The 21,986-nt window shown below is 47.5% G+C and overlaps 1 protein-coding gene across 3 annotated transcripts; it reads right to left on the bottom strand.

Moving 5' to 3' along the window:
• Positions 1-634: 634 nt before the first annotated feature.
• Positions 635-14,483, bottom strand: LOC110482733 (neuropeptide Y receptor type 2). Of its 3 annotated transcripts, none has more exons than XR_014958317.1 (2): positions 14,133-14,271; positions 635-765 (listed from the first exon to the last, which is right to left on the bottom strand). XR_014958317.1 is itself a non-coding variant. In XM_021552192.4 (2 exons), the coding sequence occupies exon 2, from the start codon at positions 8,603-8,605 to the stop codon at positions 7,421-7,423; it is 1,185 nt and encodes a 394-aa protein (XP_021407867.3). In that variant the 5' UTR covers positions 8,606-8,622; positions 14,133-14,483; the 3' UTR covers positions 7,255-7,420. The 3 variants fall into 3 exon arrangements, 2 of the variants coding, with proteins under 2 accessions (XP_021407867.3, XP_085447524.1); XM_021552192.4 differs by lacking the exon at positions 635-765 and adding an exon at positions 7,255-8,622 and having other exon boundaries at positions 14,133-14,483; XM_085591398.1 differs by lacking the exons at positions 635-765; positions 14,133-14,271 and adding an exon at positions 7,255-8,731.
• Positions 14,484-21,986: the final 7,503 nt, after the last annotated feature.

Here is a 21,986-nt window from a genome sequence, read left to right as displayed (position 1 = left end):
TAATGATGTAATTAGAAAAAACAGGATTCCAAATAACTACTGGGTATTAACAACCCAACTGTCATTGGTTTTACTTGAAGCCAACTGGAATTTCACAGAACAGACTGCAGTGCCAGGCAGACCTTACAAGGACTGCAATAAGACGTCTTTGCCACTGCAACAATCTCATTCCTTTAGGCAACAGACCGTTTCAATCAGCTCTTGCTATGGTAGTTTTGTTATCTTACTTTTACTTAATTGGTTACTGCAGGGTTGTCTTGGAGACTTAAGATCTGCTCTTTGAAACCACTGGGTTCTTATATGCAAGCTAGGAAAGAGAAATGGGATTTCACACAGCAAAGTTGTCAGTAACAAAACTGGACCAAAAATGCTGAACCACTGCATAAATGCATTATCTGGTGCCCAGCAACACAGCCATCTGCTGAGCTCAACCTTGGAGATTGGCTCCCAGCAACTGAAGCCCTAAATTATTAATCTAATAAACACGTCTGAATTCTTGTCTGAAGTCAACTGCCACTACAGAGGGCAAATCAAACTTTACTCTGACCTTGTTGCCTGGGTTTACTATCCCTGTGTGTACACTCACCAGCCCTCAGGTTTGGTTGCTCCCTCCCCAGTTTTCACATGCAGATCTCTTGCTGATTCCTGTTTTGAAGGTTTTTGTTTCTGGCGCTCAAATCTTGGCTGACAGGAGTGCAGCCATGCTGTGTGCTGATTGCAGCTGGCAGGTGGATTAGAGCCCATTCAGATGGCTGTGAAATGCCTCTGCAAGACAGAAATGGCAGAACAATGGATTATTTCACCATGAAGAGCCCAGAAACTAATGCAGACAGTCACGTGGAGGAGACAAGCTGAGGAGCATGAAGACATAAAGCAATTTTTGCTTCCACAAGCCCCACGAGATCTTTCCAGCTCAAAGTTTTGGAGATCTGCTGCCAGCTGCCTTCCTCCTCACCTAAGTTGGTTGATTTCTCTGAGGTACAGGATGTTCTTGATTTTTTCCAAAATATGTGGGAGCTACAGTTGCCAAGTAACAAAACCTCATCACTCTTTTCCTGAAATGCATAATTCCTAATTTCTCAGTTTCATTGAATGGACAGATGAAGCTGTTATCTATGACACTTGTTCACTATCAGATCATTTAGACTCCAGTCTTTCCCCTGGATAAATCTATTGGATAGAGAGTTCAGGGTGTCTCTCATCTTCGAAAACAAAACTGGGGATGCATTCACGATTCACTGAACTGACTCAGTGACCAGTGTAATGAGATTTCATTAAGAATACAGCAACACTGCAGCCAGGGAGAGGCAGCCTGACGTTCTATTCAAGAGGTATCCTTCCTCCTCACCTACTGAAAAGCACTCATATGATCGATCCCAAGCAAGTTCAGAACAAAACTGATGGATCCCCCTCCTTCACAGGAACTGGGAGCAAAGTTCAGCTCATTGTAGTATTTGTGGAACTAAAGGAGGTCCACAAGATGATGAGGGATGAAGAAACTGTCTTAGGAGATGTGAATTGAACCAGGAGAGAAGAATGCTGAAAAAATGAGGACAGCACCAAGATTTTTAAAAGGAAGAAGGCCCTAGGTAAGCTCTGGTTCAGCTGCTGTTCAGGAAGTCCTGGAACCAGCAGGCATATGCTGAATCTAATAGGAGGTTGGTTTTAACAGATAAGAGGAAGTACTTAATCACACTGTGCAAGTGAACTTCTGGAACTGGCTGCCCTGGGAAGCAGACAGAACTGTCAGAGTCAGGCAGCAATTAGACAAAATCACAAGCAAAAAGTCTAGACACTAAATACCCTAGGCAGGGATGTCCACTTTAACGTAGCTGATACAACAATTGTGGCTGTTGTTAGGGCAATGAGGGGAATGGACCACTTAAGTGGCCAAGCAAGTGTGCTTTCCCTAAATAGCATCTTTTATTGCCTCAATCTGCAACAGAGTACTGGACATGATGGATCCAGGTTTGCTGTTATTTCTTACTTGTCTCTAATTTGATAGAGGCTCTGCTCTTCCTGCACCATGACAGAGTTCATTCCCCTTTGAACCTGCTCCCAATAGAGCCAACAATCTAGCCCAGGTTACATAAAGAACCATATAACCTCCAGATTTCATCCAAGGGTTCATCTTCTCCTGAATATCTTGAAATCTTTTTCTGTCCCCTAATTTCCTTCTTCCTTCCACACACCAGCAAGAAGCACTGTATGGCTGAGCTGCTTGTGAATCTTGAAGATGAGCAGTGTCTGAAAGTTTGTGACACATTAGCAGAGCGACAGTGACAACTCCATGTCTGTGCACTACAATAAGCTAGTTATAAACAAGAGGGTTTCTCCTCTAATGTTCCCAGTCCTTGCTACCACACTGGAGCGGACTGGACTAATGAAGATTTCCTCCTGTGAGCTCCATGAGGCATCTGCACTGTTCCTTCTGAACTCATTACAGTGAACAAAACATAGAGCAGAAAAAGCATTTTTTTGCTGGCTATAAATCATGAGTGACACTAAAGGATTGCTATTAGCAGCAGAAAAATGCTTTCCTCCCCCAACCTCATCTAGCCCTGTGTATGTACAACACTATGGCAATGGGTGATGGGGTGTCTGGATGGAAAATTAAATAGAAGTTGTGTTGTCTGAAGATAAATTGGTACCTCCCCTGATGTGAGTGACTTTGTCTTTTTCTGATTTGTCTTTTAACTTAAAAAACACTGAGACTAAAGATAAGGATGAGCTTTAAAACCATAGCCTTTGTCCCTTCCTAGGCTCTCCTGAGCAAGTCCTGTCTCTGAAATGAGCTCAAAATGAAGATAAATGTTCTGGCAGTAATATGCAATATTATTTTTGGCATTTGAAGAATCCCAAGCTAGATAAGGGAAAACTGAAAGGAAAACAAAGCTCTGTTTTTTTTCAAATGCAAGTGATAAAATGTTGCTTACCCATATGAACCCAGAATCTTTTCTTTTTTTCCCCAGATTGTTGCAGTAATTCCTGATTTTCACTGGAGTAGCTGATTATGGGGCCTTATTTAAAACCCAGCATATTCAGAGACCCTGGTGGAATCACACAATAACACAACTGAAAGACAAAGGCATGAGAAGACTGTGCCAACTCCCCAGCTTCTGCCCAAAGGCTAATTTGGTTTTGGACAGTGTTAGCTGTAAGAATGATAAGATTAACACCTGATATCAAGGGAAAGGCTGAACTGTCTGAGACTTCCTTCAGCAGAACAGAACTGGCTCCAGCTCCTCCGACATATTAGCATATTAGAGGAAAGGTCTCTTTCTTGGACTAGTGTGTATTTCCCTATAGAGCCTCTGTGCAAAGCTCAGAGCAGTGTTTCTGCTGATACATTTGTTGGTATGTTGAATAAAACATGTGCCATTTGACATTGTTTGCTTGGGCTTCCACGGAGAATGGGAGAGGGCATCTATTACTGTAAGGCAGAGAGGCATGAGAGGCTGAATCTGCCTTTCTAGGAGCAGGATGAAGCCCAGACAAATGTAGGAGCATGTCACATTTTTGATTCTGAGAGAGCCCTGACCAAAGGACACAGCTCACCCTGCATTGATTGAAGTGCCAGCTGAATATATTGCCTTAAGACAAGGAAAAGTAAAAAGCCCAAACCTTTGCTCTCTGTATGTGCTTTACCCTTTTACAGACGTGTATGCTTTGTAAATTAAATGGGAAGGGATTTTCAGAATAAGATAAGTGTTTTAGAGGCAAAATTTCTAGTGCTTAGAAAGGCTCCTGTGTCCAAAGGACAGCATGTGCTCTGCAAATTTTGATGTGCTTTGTCAAGGCTGGAAGTTTGATAAGAGGCTGGTTCTCAAGAACTCTTAGAGCATCCTGTTGTAGGGAACAACAGTTATTGATGCTGCTGGTTTTAAACTAAGAAGTTGTCACATCTCAGCTGTTCTTGGATTTGACTGGCATGTGAGGAATGGTTGCATGGAATAGCTACGGGCATTGCCACCTGTTGTGTCTATTCAAAGTTGATAATTTTCTAGGCAATTAAGAACTGTGCAGTGGTACATTTTATAATACAAGATTTGTATGATGTGACCAGAAGGAACATCCTAGCATAAGAAATAGGATGCTTCTAAAGGAATTCAGAATCTCCCTCCTAAAATCTGTGAAATATTCTCAGGTCAGTTCAGAGAAGCAGCATATTGAGAAGGACGTCAGCAGAATCAGGAAGAGCCCTAGAGGAAATTCGTTTGGCCACCAGGTACAGCACTGTCTTCCAGATAAGCTTTGATTAAACACTTGTTCATTCCATTTCTGTCACGGTGTTTCCAGCTCTGTAATGAAATAGCTCATCCCTGGCAGCTGTTGTGCCAGTGACAGGAGCTGTTCTGTCCCGTGGCAGTGACACCAGGGCAGCTCTGCAGAGAGGAGAGGCACTGGCCAGGTAGTCACGGATTGGCCTTTGGCAAGGAACAGGCAGTGGGAAGATGACTCCAAGATTATCTGTAACTACTAAAGGATATGCCCTTGACACACACAGAGCAGGGTCATACCCTGTCCTGAGCTCTAAATAGTTCAAAAGCTAAAAAAGCTGCTGATCTTTGGTTTCATGGAGCTGATCATGGCAGTAAGGCCATCTTTAGCAGGTTGTTAATATTTGGGGAACCTTCATCTCCACGAGATTTCTGTTTCATGGAAACAAATTAATTCTTGTCTTCTATGCAGTCACAATAGTCAAAACATACTTTTTATCTACTCTGACCACCCTTTGTTAAGCAGCTTTGCTTCCTTACTCCCCACCTTCTCCTGTTCTGTTTGGTACTGGACACTAAGGCCCCTTTCCCTCAATAGAGGCATCACAGTTTTCCACAGGAATACACATAGTATACACAACTAAGAGCTGGTTTCCTTGCCAGCAGTGGGTGTGGAAGGTTGTAACTTTTTCCAATGGCAAGGAAAAAACAGCAAGCTCACTGGCACAAATCTATCAGTGAAGCTGCACAAGTGTATTAAACAGAGCAAACAAGAACTTTGCTGGTACCTTTCAAGTAAATAGTTTCTCCTTCTCAGTTTGCTCCAGCATAAAAATCCCTCTCCCCTGTACATGCCACTGCCAGTATTTATTTTTTAAGAACTTGGATCTGTTTATTTATTTATCCATATTTACTTTAAAAGTCTGGGCTCAAAATTAAACAGTCATTCATAATGTCATTATCTGCCTTGCTCTGCAGTTAGATACTCTGTGTGGTGTCACAGGACAAAACCTTTGGCAAGGTCTCCAGAAGAGCAATTTAGCTCCTCATCCATCTTGCCTGGCAGCATGATTGGCTTCCAAGTTTGCACTGCTAAATTTGTTATTTTACTCTGACTTATATTATTGAGCGTTAAATCACTTTCTGAAGTGTTTATTGGCAATAGTTGAATTCTTTCCACTCATTTGAGCAACTTTTAAAGTATAAACATTTCCCTGTATCTTGGAGCTTGATGGAAAGGTGGGGAGAGTTCCTCAGGAGGATGGGTTGTAGAAATGACCAGCTCATTAAGTAGGGACAGAATGTGCCAGTGTTGTGGAGGAGAATATCCTCCCCCTTCCATCAGGATGAAACAGTAAACTCCCACTGCCACTCCACAGCACTCACATGAGAAAGGTTAGCTTATGTCTTGGTTCTCCCATCATGTCTTGGCCTGTCAGGAAGCAGATGACCTGTTTACTGGAACACCAGTGACTTCCTGGCAGGATCTTGGTAGAACCTGAATCTCCCTGGATAGAAGGCCAGGTTGTGATCTGCAGGGTCGGGTGCTCAGGAGGTTATTAGGCACCAACATGCCCATGCTTCCAAGTGAAGTGTGGTCTGCAGCCCTTCCCTGGCACTGATGCCTCTTGGGAAGGAACCAGAAACAACTTTCTTATACCTATTTAGGAAAATGGAGTGGAGGATCAGAGAGCAGAAATAAACAAAGAGCTGAAAATCTACTGTGGCAGTTAGAAGATGAGCTGGAGAACAAAGGCCGGAGGCAGGTCAAGCTAGAGAGAAGGCAGAATTTCATATAAACCCTTTGGCAATTGATCTCTTGAGGACCCAGGTGTGACAGCCCAGCAGCCTGATCCAGGCTGGTGTACTCAGTACTGCAGGTCCTCTTACCTCTTACCCGTGCATCATGAAGACCCACAAATTAAAATTTTTCTTTTAATTTTATTTTTTATGAGGAGATCCATTGAGTGTCTTTCTTGCATCTGGGAGTTACTTTCCAATCTGATGAACACTGACTTTTAGAGATGACACCAAGATCACAGTAGCAATCAAGACTCCTTTGATGGCAGAGCTAAAAATACACTCCCCAGCTGACACAAGCCTTCAGCAGCAGAACACAGTTTGGTTTGAAAGAATACATCTTCCTTAGTCTCCATGTCTTCTACCAGAGGACACCAAATCTGTGAAAACCATGCAAGCAGGTTACAATTGTCTTCTGAAATGAAGCAGCCATATACAGACCCATATTACCTTCAGCCTCAGCAAGGAGAAAGCTTTAAACACTCTGAGTGCCTTGGAGAAAGGTTTAATTGGCAGTTTTTTGCCTCTTTGGTCCTGTTGGCATTTGTCAAGTTATTGCATGGCAGGAACCGCATCTTTAGCTGCTTGCCCTTGACAATCCCTTAGGAAAGGAAAGATCTGGGGCAGCTGATTGACAGGACTGAAACTGAGCCTATCTGCCTCCCTTCCTGCTCTCCTCCCTGCTAATTACAGGGTGCTGGCACACAAGCCTTGGCTAATGAGGCATTCCCAAAGCCCTGCTTCTGCACTTGTAAAGAAGACTGTGGTAAGTAGTGCCACTGCCACCTCCTGGGCTTTCAGAGGACTTGACCACATCCTGTGGGTTACAAATGCAGATTTATGCAAATGTTGGGCAACAGATCATGGATTGCCCAGATGCAATCCGTGCCAGCCCACTCTGTCCCCAGGTCAGAGAAGTGATGGCACTAACAAGCAGGTGTTTGCAGAACAGAGTGCAGGTCTCCCTCCCCTTGGAGGCATTAGCCAAATCATTAAGGCTTCTGGGTAGGAGATGTACAGATGAACAATCACACACAATATCAGCTCCACATTTGTAATGTGCAATGTGTCAGGGGGTAAAAGGTTGAGCAACCCACTTTGGCAAATGGAAATAGCAAGAAGGGTGTATTTTTCTGGCTAAATGAAAGCCTTCTCTCTGTGTTATTTTTTTTCTTGTGTCTCCATGCATAACTTGAACACAGCGAAAGGAAAAATTAAATTATTTGGTCAGACAAAATTGCACCAGATTTATTGTTTTAAGAGATACAGGGGATATTTCATATTTCTACATGGCTGCTGGAGCTATAATTGGCAGCACAATGTTCTGTCAAAAAAAGGCATTCACCCAAAAATGTCTCTGGGCCCAGCCAGCCTCAATCTTGGAGGTGGATGTCCCATCCCTAAACCTCTGTGGGCAATGCTCCATCGCCAGGAGTCTGTTTGAAACTCCCATTTAGTGTGTTGGCCCTGAAGATGTAAGACCTCCCTCTAACTGAGCCTTCAGTGTGGATGCTTTCGGGCTTGTTCTGGCAACGGAAGAACATAAGGAAGCCATTCCTGTAGTTCTTGTTCATCCATCCATAGAGCAGGGGGTTGACAAATGTAGAGCACATGGCCCCGACATGGAAGACAGTGTACAGGAGTTTGTACTCATGGAAGATAAGAACCAGATCAAGATCGATGGCAAGCTGGAATATGTGGAAGGGCAGCCAACAGACTGCGAATACCACAACTACCATCACGAGCATTTTGGTTGTCTTCCTCCTCCGGCACTGGTTTTCATTCCTAGAAGTGGGACTGACATGGTTTTTCAGCTTGAACCAGATCCTGGTGTAGGCATAACAAATAATTGCAAGAGGAAGAACATACTGCAGGAGGAGCATGGACAGACTGTAGATGGTGGCATCTCTGTTGTTAGCAGAGGGCCATTTTTCTGAGCAAACTGCCATTTTGAGGTTAATGGATGGGATTTCCTCGTATCGGTACTCCCTGAAGATGGCCAGAGGTCCTGCCAGGACAGCTGCTGCCAGCCACATGACAGCTATGATGGTGAAACTGAGCCTCTTGGAAATCCTGCTGTCCAGGTGGAAAACAATACAGCGGTACCGATCCAGGGCAATCACAGTCAGAGTGAGAGTGGACACATGGACACTCAGAGCTTGAGCATAAGGAACCAGGTGACAAAGGACAGCTCCAAACTTCCACTCGTCCAGCAGGGTGTACACTAGGGTGAAAGGCAGACAGAGTGTGTCCACCATCAGGTCTGCCAGGGCCAGGTTAGCTATGAAGAAGTTGGTGACAGTCCTCATGGTCTTGTACTTCACTATGATGTAGATGACCAGGGAGTTTCCAATGAACCCCAGCAGAATGATGAGGGAGTAGGCAGCAATCAGGATGACCTGGACCCCCAGGATCTTGGTGCTGTCCATCATGACACTGCGGGACCCAGAGAGATCCTGCGTAGGAGTGACAAAGTCCTTGGCATGCCAGCCGTGTGGCAGCTTCTCATCTAATGCTATCTTCTCCATGGTGAATGTGCTGTTGGCTCCCTCCAATGGTCCCATGCCTGGCCTGACACTTTCCATAAGGAGGAGAAGGGGGTCTGGAACACAGACATAACAGAAGTGAGAGCATGGGTTGCACTCATCTTTGATGAGATTTACTTGCCTACAAAAATTCCCCAACGCCTTAAGAACTAGGAAAGGAGAGAAACAAGGCACTCACAAAGTCAAGGTGTTCTCCACCTCCCTATAACAGTTTATTTATTTCCAGATTGTGCACCAGTTTTTTTCTATTTCTTATTTCTTACCTTTCCAGGTGAAAATATGTGTCCCTCTGCCTCTGTATAAGTCTCTGCCACTGTTCCTGCTAGTGATGCCACCACCAATCCACCCAGTACTGTCTGCTCTCCTCCCGGTAATGTGGGTAGCACAACTAATGCCATTTCATGAGCCATTGTCTGTGATCAAATGTGTGGCATAGTCATTCCCTGGCCCTCACTACCAGGCCCTCAAGGTCCTGTGAAGCAGCTAGACAAACCAGTTTTCTTCTTCCTTCCCCTGCCAGTCTCAGGGTTCCCAGGCATCTGGCAATTGTTGCCTGCCTTGGTGGCTTTGAAGGTCACAGGCACCCAGCCAGGCAGGTGGTGTGTCCCCATCACAGAAGAGGGAGGTTTGACAGCACAGAGAGCACAGTTACAAGTCCAAAGTAAGGAGCTACTGGACAGTGAGACCCATGAACCCTATGGCCAGGAGACACTCCACATCCTCTGCTTTCTCCAAGGATTCAATGAGTGGCTCATATAGCTTTATAGGATTTTTGTGTCTAGATTATGATTGTTACAATGATACAAGAAACCATGTTTTAGGATTTGGCCCAATCTGAAGACAGTCCAGGTGATTATAAATTATAAGTTGTATTATAAATTCTGTATTACTTAGGTGATTAGAAATCATAAATTATTAATAAATTCTGATTTTTTTATATTTGTAGATTGCACTATGTTGATTCTTCTTGTAGAAATCCTGTGCTGTTTCAATCATAAATTCAGTTCTACATTAATCATAATACCCTGATGAAGAAACAAAGCTTTAACTGCCACCATGATTTAGTGCCATCTTCATTCTGCCCAGGATCCCTAAAAGAACCTCTCTGTCCTCTCAGTGTTGGTGACACCCAAGCATCCGCTGGCTTAACAGAGGAAGGATCTCCTACAGGGACATGCATGTGCAGGGCATAAACCACTGAAGCTGTGAACAAGCCTCCCACAGAGCTGCTGCTGAGCATCCAGGCACAGACAGGCCGAGAGACAGAGCCCCAGCATCCATCAGCCTCCTGGGGCTCGAGGGCCTGAGTGGGATGGCTGTGGGAGCAGGAGCCCAAGGGGCCAGAGCTGATGCAGCCTGGGAGCCCTGGCTGGCATTAGGTGCCACTGGAACAGCAGCGTTGTCACAGCAAGGTGTTCATTGAATGCAAACACAGCAGGAGAAAAGCCAGCTCTGTTAGTGGCCCCTGCTCAGCCTCCATGGCTCAGAATTGCTGTGGGCTATGTGGAGAGGGGTGGACATGGCCCCTTATATCCCCTCTTCCCAGCACTGTGAGTGGGGCCCCACTCCCACTGCAGACTTAAACAAAAGTGAGTGAAAGTCATCACTCTGCCCAAGCAGAGAGGTCAGCAAAACATTGTGTTTTCTCTGACCTGCAGAGAGGGTGACAGTCCTCGTGGCCTGTGAGGGTAAAATGCCCTTTCACTAAGGGAGGGAGGCAAAGAGATTAAATGAAGTGTGTATTAGAGGCAGGCTGCTGGGTATCTTCTCAGGATCCTTGAGGAAGGAACTGGGTTTGTCCCAGAAAATATGTGAGCAGTGCTGACTGGGTGCTGGTGGGCTTCCTGCAAGTCCCATGCAAGCCAAAGCTTTAAGAACAGCCTGACCTTGGGAAGGGAGAATGCTTTGCAATTGCATTTCAACCTAAACTAAAACGTCTGCTTGTTCTGTCATCCGTCCTCAGGGCAAGGGTTGTGATTCCCCCCAGGAGCTGCTCCCAGGAGTCTGCCGGGCCAGCTGCAAAGCCAGGACCCTGTGAGACAGTGGATGCCATGTAGCTACTGCTAGGAGGGTAGGAAGCAAAGGAAAAAATGGGTGGATCTGCTAGGGCCAGGGTTTATTTAAGGGTGATCTCAGACCTCCTCAACACCCCTGCCCCAGCCTTGGAAAGACCAAGAGGAAGCTCCAGCTTCTAAGACAGCAGAGAGCAGCTCAGAGCCATGCCATACAGTGGGTGCAGGGGAAAGCAGAGCAGGGGAACAGGCAGGGCCCTGGGAAGGTGGCACAGCCACAGCCCCTTTGGCAGACACCTGTGCTGCAGCTGGCCCTGAGCAAACCCCACTGCCAGGAGAGCAAGGTCAGCCAAGGAAACACAGCAAGTGATAGGGACACTTTCAGTGACTGTACTTTCCCTGCTTGCCACTCATCTGGGATTTAAACCTTCTGGATTGTCCAGCATTACTTTATCACTTGTTATCTCCTTTTCTGTGGCTTGCCTGTTCCACTTATCTTCAGTACCAACTCCTGGCACCAGGCCAGTGGACATTCCCTTCTCTTTTTCTCCATCTCATCCACCAACCGGCTGCCAGTTCCTGCACTCACATCTCAGGCTGTTTCCTTTTGCTGGAGACTGGCAGCTATCCACCATCTGAGAGGAGCCAGGAACATCATGGCTGCTGGAGCTGCTTTGCTTCCTAACAAAATGGCCTTAATGGAGTCACTATTTGATTTTGTTTGTTTTGTTTTTTCTCCAAAGGGTAACTATTACAAATAAATTAAGACATTTTAATTAAGAGACAAAAATGATTATAATAAATGCTCCCACTCCAGGGAATGCCTGGAGGTCACTGGGATGCTGCTAGGAGTGGACTGAGGTCTGTTCCAGCAAGTAATGGAAGTACTGACATATGTGTAGGCTGCTGTCAGGCCCCATGCCTAACAGGCCTGCCAGACTAGATAAAAAAATCCTTGGAGCTGAGACTCAACTGTTTTTGGGACAAGAAAGCAGCAGGAGAGGCCAGGAGGAGGCAGAATTACTATCCAGGTCCTTTCCTCTGTGCTCAGTTGTCATGAAGGGATGCAGAAACAGAGTGCTGCCTGTATCAAGATAACCTTAACCCTCACCCTCTGCTCCAGCTGAGGCTCAGCCTGAGGCAGGGCTGGGACCCAGGGATGGCTCCCAGGGAGACAGAGCTGTTCCCTGTGCCAGCAGGGATCAGCCTTTGGAAGTGGGGAAGCACAGAGGAGCCCTTCACTCAGCACACTGCTGTCAGTGACTGGGACAGTGGCCAAAGTGACAGCTCCATTCCTGCAGAGGGCCCAGACCAGGTGCCCTGGGACTCATCCACCTCTGCTTCCTGAGGCACCCCAGCTCCCTCCATGTCCCTGCTGCAGCCCCAGGCATTCAGCCAGGCTGGAAGAGGCACAGCCAGACCTGGAAGAGCCACATCCAGAGCTGGAAGAGTCATCTGTAAAGCCTGGCAGGGTTCAGAAAGCAAGGCTGGATGGGTGGTCAACGAGCTGGAGAAAACAGAGCTTGTTAATTAGAATTCCTCTTTTTGTCCAAGCATTGAGACTGGAGTCCATGGCATCAAAAGGAGGGAGTGAAAGGACTTAGGCCAGTCTCTGCTCTTCGGTTAATGACAAACTCTTTCTACAGCAGTGTGAGGGTGAGGGTTGAGGCTGATGGATACTGCCATGGCTTGGCTCACTGATTTATTCCATGCTCGTCCTTCCTCCAAAGCAGCTCAACTACACCAAATCCCTTAAGCTCCAGCAGCCCAGTCAGGAGCACTGACTCATCTCATCCCCAGACCCATATCCAGACAGATGTCCATGACAGGGAGGTCTGAGACCATTCCTCATCACGAGAAGCTGGTGGTCACTCTGGGACAAGCCACCTTCTACCACCTTCATGTTCCCTTCCAACACTCAAGAGGCAGCAGCATTCAGGGTCCCTGCACCCCACAGCACAGCATTTAAGGGAGGACAACACAATAAATGGGGATATGGAGGTTAACCAGACTGCCAGAGACCACACAGCACATCCATGGCAGGGCTTGGGCAGAGCCCAAGTTTTCTAACTCCAGCCTCTTGAATTCACCACCAGAGAGGACTCTGCATCTCAGCAAAACCTGAACATAAATCTCAGGAACTGCATGAAAATGCAAAATGTGACTGATGGAGGGGAACAAATTTTGTATTCTCTGTGCAATGGGCAGGTTTCAGGACAAACAGCAGCTCTGGATGATTTCCTGAAGCCAAAGAACAGATAGAAATTATCCCAGCTCCTTCTGTCTCCAGTGAAGGGGTGATTGCCTTGCTATGATACTCCAGCAAAAGGGAAGACCCTCTAACCAGCGCACCATTTGCTGTAGCTTTTTAAGTAATCTATCTGCCACTGGTGCAGAAACCTCATCAGACACTGATTGCCACCCAGAACTGCTGCTGGGGAACCCCAGCACAGACCTGACACCAGGAGACAAAGTGCAAGGATGAGGAGATACACCAGCGAGTTCTTGTGGTTCCTCACACTAAATATTTTTGTGTCCCAGCCTAGGCTGGAGCCACGGAAGACTCTGAAGGGGATGAGGCAATGAGGATGCCGTAATCACCCAGCTCAGGACAGGATGAAAAAGGAGGTGGTGAGAAGAGATCTGTTTGGCAAAGATACATGCTTTGTCATGGGAATTTATCCTACAGAAAGCAGGGGGGAGCAGTGCAGGGCCCTCTGCCCTGTGGGATGCGCCATGGGAGCAGAGCAAGGCTGGCTAGGACATAGGGATCAATGGGTGACACTGCAATAGAGACACACCAGTTGCTGGGGCTGCAGAAAGGAAGAGACAGCATGGTGGATGGATCCTGGTTAACCTGGGGAATCTGTTACCTCCTGGAATGCATGGAGTCTGGGATAGGTGAGACAGTGGAACGGAGGGAAATAACAACTCACTGACAGAACAAATGGAGAAAATGCAGTATCCTGCTTTGGGACAGACCAAAAACTCTGTAGGTGAAATGCACCTGCAGCAGGACTATAAGGGGATTTCTCTGATCAAGGACTAACATGCAATCGGTGCTGAGAGAAAGCAAGCACTGATTTTCCTCCTGTATCCCATATCCCTCTTTGCATCTCCCTCTCTGAGGACACTGATCTCTGGCAGACAGCCGAGTGCCAACAGCGTGTGCAGTCCCAGCACGGAGGAGCTGATGGAGGTTTGTACCAAGCCACGAGGAGGCAGACTGCAGGAGAGAACAGGATTTCTCAGTCCCTCACCTGCCCCTCTGGAGCTGGATGTGCCCAGGTTCTGCAGCACCCTGGAGCAACCTGCTCTCCTGACTGTTCTCACTCAGCATCCTGCTTCCCACACTCCCTGCTTCTGCTCAGGGACCTTTCAAAACTCTCCTGTCAGTATCTCATTTGCTTTCTCTATTCCAGTTCTCAGGGCTGCCAGTCCCCCAAATCCAGTTTCCCAAAGATGCTTGGACCTTTTTTGCCTAAACAATGTGACATGGACAAGACCTGGCCCTATCTCAGCCCTTCTGCTCAGATGAGCCCTCCCTGACCCACCTGCAAAGGTCAGAGCTTCCTCCTCCTCCAGGAGCCGAGCCGCTCTCCTCCAGTCACTGCCTCATCGCTGGCCAGGACACAGCACTTGGTCCTCTCCACTCTCTGGAAGTCAACCTGTGGCAAAGGAGTGAAAAGCACTTTTCTGCAACTGTCCTCGGAGAAGAGAGGAAGTCAGGTGAGGATGTGGGCTGCTGGAGAGTGTTTCATGGCCAGGAGTAGCTCCGGAACCCTCCCTGAGCAGCCGGAGAGCCCCTCGGGCAGGGTGACTGACAGCCCCGTCTCACAAGCTGGATGCTGTCTTCGCTCCTGAATGAGAGAAAGGCAGAGAGCGTGTGTTTAACAAACAGCAATGGAAAGGGGGAGGGAGCCTGCTGCTGCTGTTTATACAGTGTTCAGCCACTGAGGGGCTTCTTGCATCGAGCAGAGAGAAGCTTTTCCACCACATCCAGTGAGAAGTGCTGCGAGCTGGAGCTCTGCAGGCTCCCTGTCCATACCACAGACCTGGGCATGTGTTATCTTCCCTCACTCCACAGCTGTCCCATCTCCTCAGGCTTTGACCTCATTGGGACTGGCACAGTCACATCTGGAGGGGGATCTCCCCTGCAGCAAGAGGTCTGCAGGTCCTGCAGCTCAGCAGAGCTTTCACAGGCCTCCCTCCACCCTCCTCTGTCTCTGTGTTTGTACAGTGCTCAGAGCAATCTGCAGCTTTGGACAGGAGTTCAGGGACTCCTGAGATACAAACAGAAGCAATGCTGAAAAGTTTTGTGCCTTGGCCTGCTTCGGGGACTTTCAATTTTAGGATACTCAGCACTGTCTACACACCTGAAGCAAGAAAGAGGGAGAGACAGAAAAGCAGCATCTTCACATCCAAATCTGCAAAACCCAAGCTTGCTGGAGCCCAGGAAAGCACTCTAAAGGCAACACAGGGAAGCAGATAAGCTCAGATAAGCCCCACCTCTTCAGAGATTTTGTCCTCAAGGAGAAGTCGCGTATTCTTAGCACAGAATTTCCAACTCAGGCAATGTGTGAATTTGCAGCTCACCTGGGCTAGAAGATACTCCCACAGAAGGACATCTCTCCTTGGCTTTGAGTACCTACAGCTGGAATTTTATCAGAGAAGTCTCACTCTTTACCCCCACAGTGAACTTTGGTCTCCTTTTCTTTGTGAGAAGGGAAACAGGGAGGCTTTTCAAGCATCCCTTTGTGCCAAAAATTCACAATACACCAGGAAAAAGAAAGCACTCTAATGGCTAAGCAGAAAAAGAGGAATGAGAACATTCCTGAAATCACATGGAAAGTGACACTTGAACTCAAGACTTGGACAAGAGTCCTCATAAGTCCCATCCTTCCCCCTCCTCTCTCTATCTCCTCTTCAGAAAGGAAAGGACTAGGCATGAAATCCACCAGCTGTGCTAACTGGATTTTTGTGGGAGTTTCATGTCTTCTCCCCCTTCATTTTCCCCAAGGCTGTTGATTTAGCTGCTCAGGAAAGCTGGGAGTGGAGGGAAGCAGGACGAGCCAAAACTGCTTGGAAAGAGCCATTGCTCTCTGCCACTGGTTGCAGAGAGTGGCGAAGAGCAGGAGTGGAGCACGCTGCTCCCCCTGTTCCCAGTGGATGGATACTCCTCCTCTCCAGGCTCCTCAGCAGTGGAAGGTTGATTTCAGCTCAAGATTATTTTTTTCCTCCTTTCCCTTCTGTGTGAGATTTTTCTTGCTTGCTCCCCAGATTCCTTTGCTACCACTCCCCACTCTTCTCTTCCCAGGGTTGAAATAAGATGCCTGGGGAGAAGGCAGTGATTGACAGGAGAGAAATTGTGCAGCCTGAAGCTGTGAAGCTTCATCAGGACCATGGGGTGAATTCCAGTCATTTTTGGCACATGGTCTTTGCTGGATGATAGCAAATGCAAACTCTTAAATTATGGATTAGTCAGTGCAAGTCCCCAAGATGTCCTCTCCCACATTGAAGGGGTCCAGTGGAGCACCAAAACTCACTGTGCTCCAAAACATCACCTCGGCTCTTCAACCAGACAGAGCAGTGCAAACAGGTGCAGTTGAGCTCTCACCACACCTGCACTGTCATCCCAAATGGCACCCACCAGTCTGGAGTTTGGTCCCCAGTCCCTGAGTGCTCCCCAGCCCAGTCCCTGGGAGTCAGGCTCTTCTCACAGTGCCACAGACGTGGGCTGCCTGCCAGTCTGCCTAATCTCACCCAGCTACAACAGAATTACAGCCAGCAGTGGCTGCAGCACAGCCTTGGCTTCTCCATGGGGAAGGGACACCTGGGGGCTGCAGTGCCAGACCCTTCTCACTCCCATGGGCTCAGAGGAGCAGTCGTGGCACAAACTGCAGCAGCCTGAACACCAAGGTGCAAAACAATCTCCCCACACAGCTTACAGATCCCAAAGCAGCTGAAGGTCTTCCAAACCCCAACCAGCAACACTCTGAAGGAGGAGGATGGGGGAATACAAAGATGGTGCCTTGCATTGTCCTGGGGTGTGGAAGGCTGTGCAGCCCCAGCAGAGATGCCAGGACTCACTGCATGCACTGTTGTAACCACAAGCCTGGGTATTTCCACACACGGGCTGGATGCCCACAAATGCCTGCACGGGTGTCCCAGGAGCCTCATGTCCTTTCAGATGTGATGGGATCATTCAAAGGATCTTTGCAGTTCAAAAGCCTTCTCCAGTGGCTGGGCTTTTATTAGGCAAAAGCAAGTCTGCTCACCCGTGCTTCTGAGAAATACAACAATGAATTTTGTACTCCAGGGAGCAAAAATGATGTCAAAAGGCTGAGAGATGGGGCAGAGAAGAGGGCTGTCTTTTGGCCTGTAATCTGCTCTGCCTCTGTGAGCAGGCAGGTTCTCAGTCTGACCACCTTGCAGCTGTAAGCCATCTGCTGTAGCTTAACTTCTGTCAGAAAAGGAAGGTGGATTATCTGTTCACTCCCTGGGTGGAATCTCTAAGAAAACTGTTACCAAGGCTTCCAGATGCTCTGGTTCATCTTGCTTCATCTGGAGCAGCAACAGTGACATACTTTAAAAAGCAGCTTTTCATTTTTTAAACATCTGTTTAATTCCACCTGCATGTAACCAAAATATTTCCACTGCTCCTTCCTGAGGTGTCATGCCTGTGTTTTCCTGAGCAGCCTCCAAAGTATCTGCAAGTTTTGGTAACACAAAAGCCCCTTTTCCATTTGAACCCCAGAGCTCATGGATGCAGTGGATTTGGGAGTCTGATGCATTTGGGAACTAAATTAGCCACAAAGAGACTCAGGGGTGGGAGGGCGGGTGGCAAGCTGTCTGTATCTTCTCAGAATTTAAAAACGGATTCTTATTTCATAACAGCTTTTTGTCCCCATGTGAACATTCCTGGAATTAGTGAAGGAGCAGAGACACCATCAGGGACAAGGTTTGGCTAAAATATCTGATAGTGAGTGCCAGTGAGAAGCACTGGAGAAGCAGGAGAGGAGATGAAGCGTGGGTTGGCCTGGGTCTGCCACAGCTGTGCTCACCTTCAGGACAGGCAGAAGTCAGGGATGCTGAGTGTGTCTGCAGGATGAGGGTCAGTGAGTCAGGAAGGAGATGATCATATGGAACAAGATTAACGGGATTTGTCCTGCTGAACACATCACCACACTTCAGTTCCTGCTCCACTACGAGCAAACCCACAGGGCTCCTCTGGTTAAGACAATTAATGCCTAGGAGGGTTTACCCCTTTCATCCCATTCCCTCCCCTGGATCTCACTCTAACATGCAAAATCCCCTTGATCATCCTCACATCAGGACAGAAGGACTCCAGGCAGTTTCTTCAGGCAGACATCAGCACTGCTGAGCCCAGAACTGGCCCCTACATTTAGCTGCCATTTCTGCAAGTCACTGCACTCAAAGCTTTGTTAATTTATTAGAGGGTTGCTTGTTGTTTGTGTACTGAGCCAGGTAGAAAACAGCTTCTGCATAAGAGGATAATTGCAGTCAGATAAGCTCTTCAGAGCCGGGATTGCAAAAATACGATACGATGTAGACCAGCAGTTGTCTGGGTAAAACAGAAACATGGATGAGTTTTTGGGTTGGAACATGTTTCCCCCATCTCTCACAGACTCCCTGTCTGCCTTTGGGCAAATCATTTGATGTATCTCAGTTCTCTGTACATAAAAAAGGTTATAAAAATGCTTCACTCTGGCAAACTCACCCCTAGAGCAGAGGACCTGGTGCTTGGATGTGCAGCAGTGGCAGCTGCTTTCCCACTTTGCCCTATGGAATTTCTTTCAAAGTTGCCCATCTCATTTAGGCATGTTCTGTCATCAGGGTCCTGCTCTCCCAGACTGGATTCTCTTGCTGCACAGTTCCACAAAGAAATTTTTGCCCAGGCTGTCACTCCTGAGATGACAAACAGCGCTATAAATGCTGGATTGTGTGATGAGAACAGGCAGAGCTGGCTGGTCTGATGGCAGTCTCAGCCTAAACTCTTCCAAAGTGTCAAGGCTGAAAGTGATGCAAGTGGCTGGAAAATTCAGAGCATGACTTGTGGGCTTGGTGTTGCCAAAAGGCACCAGGTATCCAGGAGCTGGGATTCAGGTCTCAGCAGCACCATAGCAGCAGCAGAATCATGTTTGCTCCTTCACTGCCTTGTCCCATTTTTTTCTGGTCCTGTGGGGAGCAGGTTACCTGTGCCCTGCTCAGCAGAGCAGTGCTGTGCTGGGCTGGCAGCAGTGTGTGAGCACAGGAGGGCCAGATCCACTCCTGAAACAAACCCAGGGATTTGGCTGAAAAACCATTTGGCTCTGTGCTCCCCAGAAACATGACTCACAAGCCAGTGCCTGACACTGAGAGATAGGTATGACACTGAGTGCCCACGGGGAAGAGCTGTGTCCCCAGGGTATGAGCAGAGCATGCACAGGCTGAGTGGAGACCGTGCTGAAAAGCACAAAGCCTTATAAAGGCAGTGCTCTGGGTTTGTCCTTCTCCCAGCTCTTCAGGCGATGAAAAGGACGACTCACAGCCCTAATTAACTGGAACATGCTAATACCACTCAGCTTCCCTGGCCAGCAAATTTGGCACAAGGCATATGGGACACTTTCCAAACAACTGCTCAGGGGAGCGCGTGCCTGCAATTTATTATTCGAGGAGCAGTTTCCTCTCTGCCTTCGCTGAAGAGCTCACACCAGACACGAGGGAGGTGAGTCTGGAGCCTGCAAATCGACTTTGAAAGCCATTTCGTGCTGAAGAGAGAAGAGACTTATTTCTCCCCAGGCATTTAAGATATTTAAGGTATCAGGGGAAATATGACTTTGCACAGCATTACCTCTGGGAGCACTCAGTGCCTTCAAATGGTGCAGCTCGTAGTGCTCAGCTTCCCATGGGGAAAACCACACTCCTTCAGGGTGACATTCACTCTGGGCAGAAGAGGGAGGACCAGAGAGTGTGCATTGTTATTTTGCAGAGTAAAGCAGAGGAGCACAGCCAGCCCAGGTAGCTGGAGAAAGGGGAAAGGTAGCAGGGGCCCTGGTGCTGTATCTCCAGGATGGGTTATTCCCTCTTTTGACAACTGTCCTGGGCAAAGCAGTACCCCAGCTTATTGCCCTGAAAAAGGAGCAGGAAGGAGCCTCTTTATCTCCTATTACAAACAAATCAGTTTGTGAGCTTTGGATGGGAAGCAAAAGGCAGGATGTTGAAAAAGATCAATTCATCCCTGTGGTAAGATCATCACTGTCAGTATTTACTGTACTGCCAAAGCCAGAGGCAGGAGCTGCAGCCTCCTGAAGGCCATCTCCTGCCCCTGGCCTCACCTTCAGCCTGGCTCCCACAGCAGCCCTGGCCCCAGGACAGTTCAGGGCAGCTCTGACACAGGGTTTGAGTGGCAGTGAGCTGCCCAACCAAGCACTGCCACAACCTCACGAGTTCAGACACTGGGAACAGCTCAGTTTTGTGCAATGTTCCCAGGACTACCCTGGTTTGACCTGCCCCTCATCCTTGGCATCACCTGTGGCCATCAGCTGTGTGGCCAGGCAGGGCAGTCCTGCTTACCAAGGGCACATCTCTCCCTGCTTCCTCCCCACTGCATCCTTGGCAAACATTCGTTGTTATGGTGACAGAAGGAAAATCTTTTTGAGGATCTTTTGGATTTTTTAACAAAGGTACATCCACTTTAATTATTTTCTTTAAGGGAGATGGTTATTTCACTCAACGGCAACTGAATTTCTTTCATTTTGTTTCTGGTGATTTTTTGGTGATTCTCAGGTTCCGGCTTTCAGTGTGTGGTTGTAAGAAAGTAGAAGGGGGAGAAGTAGAGCCAGGTTGTAAAGAGCTGTTTTTAAATCCTCTTGGGAGCACAGGAGGTGCCTCCAGGCTGAGGCTGCTGAGCTGCAGGCAGTGTGGAGTCTGAGTTTCTCCAAGATGAATGAGATTTCAGAGCACATCTGCATCTTTCTCAGATAGCAAAGTGTGAAATGAATAGCAAGGGGGGGACATTTATACCAAATAACCTGTGCTGTGTGTGAAATGCTGCACTGAGAAATACTGTTATTGTGGAATCATCTGCAGAATTGGCTTTTGAAAGCTGCATGATGGTAAATGAATTATCTATTTCCACTGAATAGACTGAAGACTTTCATATGTGACATCAGGGAGAGAACTGGGCTCTGCAGATGTCTTTATGCAAGTAATGAATACAGCAAACAGCCTAAGCCCAGCCAGGAGAAAGCAATCTGGGTATGGGATGTGACCACAGCCATGGATTTCATGGCTACTGTGTTCTGACCCTGGAATGTGGATGCTAATGGACAAGACTCCTGCATCCTGAGCAGCTAAGTCTGCCCAGCCTGCTTTTGTAAGATGAGGTCATGAAGATCTTTCCCACACCCCTCCTATAGAGAGCTGAGGTCAGAAACAAAAAAAAACAAAACAAAAAAAAACAAAAAAAAAAAAAAAAAAAAAAAAAAAAAAAACAAAAAAAACCAAACACCATTAAAAATCAAAATCTACAAATGCTTCAGGCACTGAATGGGGTAGCTTAGCACATCTCAGCACCTGAACCAGAGATCCAAGTGAAAGAGAAGAGCACTCCAGGCATTCTGCACGCAGTGACCAGCAGGTTGGCTGGGGGCTGACACACAACCCATGTGGAAAGCTGAGAGGACAAAGCTGTTCTGGCCAAGCCCATGCTGTGTGTAGAGTATCAGAGAGGTTTCACGCACAGCTCAGAGTAAACAGGCAAACAAGTGGCAGCCAGAAATGTTAATATTTGCAAAAATCTCCTGGTTTTGGCGCCTGGGTGTGGGGAGCTGAAGGATGTTGGTGGAATGCAAACATGATAGATTCTTGGCTGCCCAGAGGGTGGCATGGGGAATCTCACAGGGCAGGACAGACTGCCTGACAGGCCTGCCCCCTCCCTGGAGGAGAATGGGCTGAAAAGTTCAGTAGCACATAAAACTGGTCCCCTGGGATTATTTGAACATCCCTGGGAAAAACAAACAAAACAAACCATGTTCATCCTTCTTTGCTTGTTTCAGACATTGTTTCCCTCCCTCCATGTAGTAGGAGATGGATTTGTCCATGCTGATCCCCAACACTTCTCCTGGATACATAAGGGGGAAAAATGACACAAGGCTTCAGACTCCTGCCCTCACTTCACCTGGGTCCTTTCATGGTGTGTTTAGGATGGTTTGAACCTGCCCAACTCCATCTCTGCAGGGCTTTTACCTGGACCATGGCTGCCAGTTCACAGTCAGACAACTTCAGAGGCTCCACAGCCTTGAAGGCTCTGGCTTTAGTGAAACGCCAATATCATTTGAGACTAGGAAGAAAATATTGGCAAATAATGTCTACCTCTGGTCACCTTCCTCCTGCAGCTATTTATC

The sequence above is a fragment of the Lonchura striata genome, chromosome 13 (assembly GCF_050655825.1).
Source record: "Lonchura striata isolate lonStrDom1 chromosome 13, ASM5065582v1, whole genome shotgun sequence".
Classification (NCBI taxonomy): domain Eukaryota; kingdom Metazoa; phylum Chordata; class Aves; order Passeriformes; family Estrildidae; genus Lonchura; species Lonchura striata.
This window is presented reverse-complemented; position numbering and strand designations above follow the sequence as displayed.

What these genes read in the sequence shown, in the direction of transcription:
- LOC110482733 (XM_021552192.4), bottom strand. Translation starts at nt 8,605, where the DNA reads ATGGAAAGTGTCAGGCCAGGCATGGGACCATTGGAGGGAGCCAACAGC.